Here is a 9,397-nt window from a genome sequence, read left to right on the forward strand (position 1 = left end):
TAGGTACTTAACGTATTAGCGAGTTTGATTTTGGCTATCACTTGGAAGTCATTACCTATCTTATCATTTTTGCATTTTTTCGAGAGAAACGCCAGTTCTGTGGGGGATGTGACGGTGGATGTGGAGGGTGTTGCGGGCCGAATGACTGGTGTGCTGGCGGTACCATGTGCTCCAATTGCAAAGGAGGTTTCTACCCACCAGTGAGCTGAGGGTGCAATACCGGATGCTGCCCTGGTATTACATTCCCTTGCGTCTTTGGTGCCAGTGTCAACAACCCCGCTTGCGAATGCTGCAAGGAGAAGACTCCACCTGGACAATGCAAGTGGCCATGCATGTGGCCTTGCTGCTGCACCTGCACTCCACCCAAGTTTGAGTTCAAACCGCTGAAGCCTGAGCCTGTTTGCCACTGCCCATCACCACACAGCCACCACACGGCCTGTGGAAACCATTGTCTGAAAAGAACATGTAAGTCCTGGAAATAGTCTCTCCGTAAATTTTTGAAAATGTTTTGCTCCATGTGAACGCCCTCTCGAGTTCCACACGAAACGAAACTATACTTACAAGGGTCATATATACAGAATATGGTACGTTTTGTAACGCACTCCAATAGCCTTTCTGTTGTTTGGCATATAAACAGTTTGATCCAGCTAGAGGGAAGTGATCGAGTCTTGCGTGAAATTAGCCAGAGAGAGAGAATCGATAACGAGACACGAAACGAAAAAAAGATGTATGTTGGTACATTTCTATTCACATTCCTGATTTTAAAGGTGGGAACCTGAATAGACTTCTTTCATTTAATCCACAGCTAGAAGCGGCCCAGTAAAGCGAAGCCTAATGAATGAAGGCCCTTCTACCTTTCTGCCGACGCCTTACAGTTATGGTTACGCCCCAATTATCAGCCCATTCTACAATGGTGTCCCAAATGTGGTTTTCCCAAGACCGTATTGAGACGGGACTTATGTGTTGAGGTACTTAGAGTTACAAACCACTTGAAAAAAGTCTAAAACGTACGTTAGTCGGATATATACTCGTTAAATCACAGTGGTTTCGTTTAATTTTTTCGTAACGTAAGAAATATTTTGACAATATTTATGCAAGAGAAAAGTATCTTAGTCATTTCTGTGAACGAGTGATGTCATCATTTTGGAAGTGGAATGATGGTGTGTGAAATGAAATGAGATTGTATCTATAGAAAATTGTTTATGATTCCTTCTCTCTCTTTTTATTTTTCAGTAATCTCTACCTACGAAGAGTAAAACAAGAGTTACTTGGCGCACAAAAACTTCAGTAAGATCATTCTACAAGACGCTAGGAGAGGATTTTCATTACCAAGAAATGAAATTACGTTTTCTTGGAACCCAAATGGATTTGTATAAATTGTTTAGAAATGATAGTTCTTTGCGTACTATTTTTATATCGGGTAAAACATAATTCATTAATATGCATATCCATGGATTTGACTTGCATTAGAGTCATCAAGGGCGAAGCAAACTCACTGGCACAATGTCATGGAACTACACACCATATTCACCAAGGTATCACGTGTCATTGTCATGTCATTGTTATCACTTCATTTAGCCACTAATCCACTAAACATTTAGTCACTAATCCATTAAACATTGTTCTGTGAAAACTGCAAAGTTAATCTCTTAGCATAACGTGGGTACTTTACCATGCTAAATTGTAACTGGCTAAATATTCATGGTTACTTAAGTAATAACGTATGGTAAAATAACATCAATTTTGTCAAATCGAGTGGAACGATTTTGTAATAAAGTGTTAATTTACTTATTCGTACTTAAACTGAGCAGTTTCAAATAATAACTCGTAAACTTAACGTTAAATAACCCACAAATTGTTGTTTAATATAAAATCATAGCAATGCTTAAAAAGATATACGTGCGTTGTTCACCTTTTTCTTTCTTATCTTCGCAGCTAAACGACATTGGGGTGTTGGACACGGCTACGGCCTTGGTGGATTTGGCGGCTTTGGTGGATGTGGTGGATTTGGCGGGTGTGGTTGTTGTGGCTGCGCAGAAGGTACCATGTGCTCAAACTGATGTGGTGGTTTCGGTCCTCCAGTTGGCTGCAGACGCGGTGGTGGTTGCGGCCTTTCATTACCGTGCACGTTTGGCGCTTGCGTGAACAATCCTTGCTGTGAATGCTGCAAAGAGAAGCCACCGAAAGGAGTGTGCCAGTGGCCATGCATGTGGCCCTGCTGCTGCCAGTGTAAACCTCCCAAGTTTAAGTTCAAGCTCCTGGAACCCAAACCTGTGTGTCATGGTCATCATCACTGTCATCGCAGATCACGCAGCCACAAGAAATCGAGTGAGTCATTCTCATTTCAGATGATTGATTACTGTAGTGTATGTTAAAGTTAACCCATGGACATCTTACTCAGAGTCCTAATAAGGAAACGGGAGAACGCACGAGGCAAAAAAAAAACAAATTTTCGACTTCGGCGAGAATGGAGCCAATGACCTCGGGATGAGAGCAAGTCGTGGGTGATAATGATAGTAGCTGCGGCAAATGTAAAAGTGAAGGGTGCAAATTATTATTTTTTATTTTAACATACACTACCGATTTAATTCTCTGAACTATCATTTGTGTCATTGATGCAATTTTGGGTCTAGTTAAATTGACTTAGTCCTTTATCGCAATAGCAATCAGCTGCCTAAGCTTCGAACAAATGCTGGACGTAAAATAAACACCGTCATTTCCAATAAGATCAGAAGGCGATTGTTCCGAATTACACCTTGCTGTACTGTCGTTATATTTCCCGATCTGGCCCAGCGTTTATCCGGGGTCCGGCGTTTGTTTGAGAGAATTAACGCTGTGATGCTTTTGAAATTCCTTTCATTCCAGTTACAGATTTGCAACAAGTTTAGCAAAAACCGACGGCTGTGATTTAACTCCAGTCTTACCATGCGCAACAAGTATATAAGACCTTCTTAAGTGTATGAATTACGACTACATTTTTTTAGCTTGTGGTTTGACTAATTTTGGTGGTATTATTTCGTCTTGTTACACAGAGCAAGGAGGTGCTGTCAAACGCCCTATGATGAAAGCTTTCAAGGAAAGTTCGTTTCCAGCTGACTATCCTCAATTCCTATCGGGTTCATTCCAAGGTGGCAACGTTCCATTCAATGGACCACAATTTCCAGGTGGGCCTGTTCCATTCGGTGGATGCTTTTTCCCCAGAGCTAACTCTCCATTCATTGGCCGTCCATTTCCAGTTGGCCCTTCTCTGTTTCCAGCCGGAATGCCTCCACTTGAAGCCCGCTCCTTACCAATGAGTGGCCCTATATTCAGTGAACGTTTGTTCCCAGGTGTCAAATTTAAATCTGATGACAGTTCGCTCCCAGGCGCTAATTCTCCGTTTGATAGCCGTTCGTTCCCAACTGGACCACCCTCCCCTTTCCTTGGACCTTTGTTTCCGGGAAGCCCATCTCCATTCAGTGCAGCTTTATTTCCAGGTGGTAATTCTCCATTCCCGAGAGCAGCTTATCCTACATTTACCTTTCCTACTGTGAACAGTTTTCCCTTGAAGCCTCAAGCTATTCTTCACGTTCCTGCGAAGAAGTCAATACCTTCGGGTGCTCAGGTATGTCAGCCAGGATGTTCTATTCTGTGTCAATCAACGTAAAACATAAAATCTAATTACTCACGATAATTGGACGTTTGGCCTTTATTTCTACCATCATCACAAAACTGAATGAAACGAAAGTAAAGGGAAATATTGTACATTCCACAAGCTTAAAAGAAAGCAGCGCAAGATCGGAACGTCGGTTATGAACAAGACCTATCAACAGAATTAATAGAGAAACGACATTGAATTGAGAAGTTGCGCAAAATACCAATCTAATGTTATTGCTCTTTGTACGATAATTTGAGAGCGTCTTAGATTCCGGATTCCACGCTTTGGATACCAGATTCCAATGGCTCGGTTCCGATTTTCCACGTCGGTTGATTCCGGGTTCCAAAAGAGGCTGGATTCTAGATGTTAGGATCTAGCTTCAAGCGCTTTGTATTGCATTTTTCCAGATATTACAGGAAGAGACTTCAATAGTGGTTCTTGGTATTGAAAGGGAGTTGTGCCAAAAATTGAATGTGTTTTCAAGGATGTGTGCAGGTTTTTGCTTTCTTCAATAATAATTAGAAATTCATTCAGAAATAAAACGAGACTTTGGCTTATCTGTGAAAGAGGGATGCGCTTTTTTCTATCTACGTATGTGTAAGCGGTACCCTTTCGGTAGTCTGGTAAATGAAAAGGTAAGGAAACTTTCTGGCGGAGCTTCCCCGTATGAAACCTCTCACCCGGGATAATTGCCAACATACCGCTTTAACTGTTTCAAAAGGCTACAAAAAGGAATCCACAAACCTTGCACTTTTCTGGACTTTCCTTTTCTTTCTTAGACCGACTCACGTAGACAAAATTCAGTTAGCTCGTGCCGATTCATAATTGAGATAGAGAAAGGAAGAGATAAAGCGTCGTGAAGTTTGAATTCCCTTAGATCTATAAACAGAAACTTTTGTTCTCTTACATTTATTCTAAAATATGACTCGATAATATTTCCCACTTCATACACAGAATAATAACGTACCTTTCCCTCCAGCCTTTTGCTTTCCCTTGTGCTTCCCCATAGTGTCAATTCATCCTTTATTTAATCACGATCTGATTTAAGGCATAAAAATGCTTTCGGGGTAGTTTTATCTATAAGGTAAACACTACAAGATAAAAATGTATTCAAATGGTTCACTAATAGTGATAGGTAGGAGTAAGAGAATAAAAACACAAAATGAAAACAATTGTCTACTAAATATTAAAACCTTACGACATTTATAAACGGTGTAATGTTGAAGAGCAGGCGGCAGATCTGATAGACCGTAATGATATATCGCTCGAGATTTCAAATGGACAGCCCGGCTGAATATAGTCATTGTATGAGCAAAAGCTGGCTAAAAGAAAGCAGGAGCTGACAGAACTGCACCACAAAAAGTCGTCGACAGATCAGCTATTACGACGTAATAAAAATAGTAATAGTAATAATAATGCGTGTTGTTAAGTATAATAATTATCCTCGCGACGCGGTTGTGTCATCCAACACAACAGTTTTCACACCGGATATGTCGATATTTCCCAGGGCGGGTAAAACGAGAGAAACGTGTGTGAGGTCGCCAGCTCGGAACAGCGGCTTTCGGGAAGCTACTGAAAGGGTGAAGAGCCATTGTTACAAGAAGTGGATTCCAGCAATCTTGACTCTGACTCCAATCGTTGTATTCTGGATTCCAAGAGCCGGATACCAGATTCTATAACCCTGGATTCCGGAAGGTAGATTACCCTACATGGTGGAAGTATGAAATTAGACCCGACCGGACGTCTACTTATTAATTTATTTATTTATTAATTTATGCTTGATTGTATTTAAGGTTTCTATAAGAGTACAAACTGGCGCTGACTCGGTAAAAAGAACCCCAACTGATGAAATGGAGAAGCAAGAAGAAGAAAACGGAGATCAAGAACAAAAACCAGAACAGGAACAAGGACAAGAAGCAGAAAAAGAAGAAGAGGAAAAGCAAGAATGAAGATATATTTTGACGATTCTAGCTGGTGCCGCCTTTAACTGTAATTCTCCAATCTCTGTCGAAAGTGAGGAGATCAATGCTTACTTCCAGATCACGTTTCATTAATGCAAGAGGGACATTTTTCTATGATACCCACGCATGTATTTGTTCATTTTTGAAATTATTTACCTTCTGTAAGAAAAGAATGAATTAAACTTCTCTATAGCCGAAGTGACACTTTCTGATCACCATTTTTACAAAAACAATAGAAGTTCTTTTGGACCAGGTAGCTGATGCATGAGGATGTACAAAGTGAAATTAATGGCCTCAAAACAACCGATATCAAATGTAGTGTAGTTCAGCTGGAAATGTCGATGACTAATTAGACATAAGCATCCTCAGGTTGTACATTCGTGCTTATGCTTCCAGATTAGTGAGTTTCAAATAATAAGCACAGCTAATCAGCACTGTGCATTGGATATTATGCCCGTCGGGATATTATGTCATCCCGTTATTTCGAGACCCTGTATACCCTTTAGACAACAAACCACCATTAATGTAATAAGTTACCCGAGATATCTGTCAGGCAAATTCTTATTTGTTTGGTGAAAAGCTTGGCCAATCAAAAAAACACTTGATTTAAATTTTGAAAGGTTCAGACCAAAGGGTAAAAGCCAACCTTTACTAGGGATGCCAGTAATACGTTTTTTGTTCATGTACAAGCATAGTCAAGAAACATGAAAGATACTGTCCGTGTCTAGAATGAGACATTCACCTTCCTTCGTAAGGCTGTGGGCTTTTGATCGTCAAAAACAAAACATCATTTATTCGGAGCATTTTCAGACACAATACTTTAGACGAGGTTCATAAAGTCTGTTCTAAGCTCTTGCTATGAGGCCAAAACTAACAGTTTTGTCTCATAACAATTGCACCAGGAAGGCTAACCATATATAATAAAGTGAAACACGTTTTCCGCAATACTAGAACGAGAACTCGCGCCTTGGCTCAACGGAAGCAATTTTGATTGACGAATTATGATAGCAGTCAATCAATCAAAGAGTGGGTGGCAAGCGTCCCGTAGAAGACTTGTATTACGCGTTTCTTTTCCCGCTCTTCCACCGCGCTGCCGCCGTCTTCGCAATCGTACAAAAAAAGTAATAAGTAATAATAATAATAATAATAATAATAATAATAATAATAATAATAATAATAATAATAATAATAATAATAATAAAACCCCACCTCATCACAGGTGATATCTTTACTATAAAGAATAATTATAAACCGCGAAACAGACCAGCTGAGACTTCTCAAAAAGCGAGTAGAACGAAAGCGGGAAAAGTCAGAAGTGATAAACTTCAAGAAGAAATAATTCTAGAACTTGAGATACATAAAGGGAAATGACAGCGACTTGTAACCGTAATTTGAGACAAATTGAACTTAAACCGTGAGCAGTCTTTGTCCTTTTCTATTGTTTTCATCGAATGAGAGAATAGGAAGTCGAGGAACATGAGCGGCGAGCGGCGAGTCTAGTTTTGGCGTTTATTCCGTTATTTGTATAAGTTATCAATTTCAGCTCGCGCGCAGATCTCAGTGAGGAAAATGCAACGATTGCTCTCAGCCTAAATTCAACAGAAAAACAAAACAATGCAGGGTACGTGATCACCGCTTAACTGTAAATTGTAACGCGCGCTGAAAACAAACAACTGTACGCTGAAGACACAAGGCCTCTGAAGGTTCAAGATTCTTGAAGCAAAAGATTTTAAATAATCGGCTAAAATGAACTAATTTTTGTCTTGTTGAGGTAACAACATGGACGGCTAGAGTATGAGCCAATTATTCTCTACTTACAAATCTTGAACCGCTCGCCGGATCGGAGTGTAATTGTAGAAATTATCACCTGATACCGATAGGAAGTTCAACTACATCTACATCTAAATAAAAATTTGTCGCTTTCTTGGAAAAACAAATCTACTGCCATTTTCAAATACAAAATATCCACGAAAAACAATGGAACAAATAGCAAATGTCACGCATATGTTAAAATAAAATATGTCACACATTTGCTGCGCATATATTTTGCTTGTTTCTTGTACATAAATCCCTCAAACGTCTGTCATTTGCGTTGTGCATATATTCAAGCTTGTAACTTTTACATGTCCAACTCCCTGATGAAGTCCGCGCTAGTCGGTCAAAACGCGTAGGAGAAGTAAACAAGCGTTGAAAATTCAGTTCGCAAACTGCTGCTCAATAGTTTAGCCTTTGCGACAACTCCGCGGTTTCGATCGGTCGGCATTAAGTAACATAGGGTGAAGCGGTCCCGACTGATCGGAATTTTCCGATCGTCCTTGTGACGTCATCGTCCGACTGCTTTCACGAAATAAACAAATATGGCGCTGAAGTGCTTTATTATCCTTTGCATTGTGTGATAAATTTGCCGGCGGCCAGCTCTGTTGGGACAACTATTCCTCAGTTTACACACTGAAGGACTGACAAAGCAGATTTTTTCGAGGAGTGGATGAATGTTTACATGCCTTTACCATTTTATTTTTGCCCACCGCTTCACTCGATGTTACTTCTTTGTACTGTTGCGGAGGACACTACATAGTCTACATAACATAGGGTGAGGAGGATCCGAGCCCAACTGGATCCAGGCTTCGTTTGGAAAAGTATTCCTGATTAATTATTTGACTCAAAAGCTGTTCATTTTTCGTTGCAGGTCAAATAAAGCGGGATAATGTCAAACACAACGCGTGCCTCTTTTTTGTGTTATTTGACCGATATTTCGGAAGAGTAGCAATTACCATCCCTTCCCCTACTTGGGCTTGCTTTTGGCTGTTAATTTTTAACTCCCTTCTTCCGCTGAACTGCCTATATTAGCGGGAACCCGGGAAAATCTGGCGGGAGATTTGAGTTGTAATTTACCTTTGCGTAGCTCGCGTCTTGATAATGGCAGAAAATTATGATGACTGTACATGTGCTTCTTGCGAACAAATTCCCGAAAGAACCTGCTACGTTTCTTCTATGGATCAGGTCGCAAAGCTAATGTCAAGTTTTGAAACGAAAAATACTGTAAAGTTTTCCTGTTACAAGGGTATTGGTAACTTTGGAAATCATGGTGAGTTAATATTTATTAATTTTTGGTTAACTTTTGCCCCCATAATACAGTTCTGCTGAGTCCTGTCAATTGCTGCAAATGTGGGGATCTAACCTTTGGAATAATAATAATTAAAAAAGAAAATCAATGGATTTAGAATCCACAGGAGGACACAGGATGACACTGAGACACTTCTTACAACAATAACAACACAATCCTTCCTTTAACTTAACATTTTGTGATACTTTTTTTGAATTATGGAGTTCCTCATATACACAAAACTTCAATTAGATGAATAAAGTGTTAGTGAAAATTAGGAACTTCACTCTGGACAGTGCTCATTTGTTATTAGAATCTTTGGTGACTCTACAAATTCAATCCCAGGAGAATGCCCCTTACAACAAATCCACCCCAGCCCCCTCCCCCACCCCTTCCCATTGCCATGCCCTGGAGAGGCTGATGAAAGGATCAAATGATTGAAAAAAAAAAAGGAAAACTTCTGATTAGGTTTACTCAAATTGTTAATGTGGTTGGATTATTTCAGAAGTCTGGATACAACAATTCTGCATAGTTGTAAATGCAAATGTCACCGTAGATGCTATTTGTTGTTGGGTACACACCAGAGACATAACTCCTATTAAATTGCAGTTTGTAGTCTTTCATGATCACATGCATGCCCTTTCTGGTCTTGGTATCATGTCCAAAATTCAAACAATTTTTTTAAATAAAAACAGG

The 9,397-nt window shown here is 39.9% G+C and overlaps 2 protein-coding genes across 3 annotated transcripts in view; one reads left to right on the plus strand and one right to left on the minus strand.

Moving 5' to 3' along the window:
* The first annotated feature begins 210 nt into the window (after positions 1-210).
* On the plus strand, positions 211-5,895 carry LOC146470260 (uncharacterized). Of its 2 annotated transcripts, XM_085122316.1 has the most exons (4): positions 211-465; positions 806-968; positions 1,234-2,328; positions 3,033-3,646. In XM_085122316.1, exons 3-4 carry the CDS (start codon positions 2,208-2,210, stop codon positions 3,644-3,646), a joined length of 735 nt encoding a protein of 244 aa, XP_084978442.1. In that variant the 5' UTR covers positions 211-465; positions 806-968; positions 1,234-2,207. The 2 variants fall into 2 exon arrangements, with proteins under 2 accessions (XP_084978442.1, XP_084978441.1); XM_085122315.1 differs by lacking the exons at positions 211-465; positions 806-968 and adding an exon at positions 5,431-5,895 and having other exon boundaries at positions 2,195-3,604.
* The window catches only part of LOC146470261 (uncharacterized), a 9,149-nt gene continuing 3,256 nt past the window's right edge, over positions 3,505-9,397 (minus strand). The window contains exons 3-4 of the transcript XR_014867067.1: positions 4,605-4,714; positions 3,505-3,628 (exon numbers count right to left, since the gene is read on the minus strand). The gene's annotated coding sequence lies outside the window, so the exon portion shown is untranslated. The remainder of the gene's footprint in view (positions 3,629-4,604; positions 4,715-9,397) is intronic.

Source organism: Pavona decussata, unplaced genomic scaffold, assembly GCF_977016875.1.
Source record: "Pavona decussata unplaced genomic scaffold, jaPavDecu1.1 SCAFFOLD_114, whole genome shotgun sequence".
In the NCBI taxonomy this organism is placed as follows: domain Eukaryota; kingdom Metazoa; phylum Cnidaria; class Anthozoa; order Scleractinia; family Agariciidae; genus Pavona; species Pavona decussata.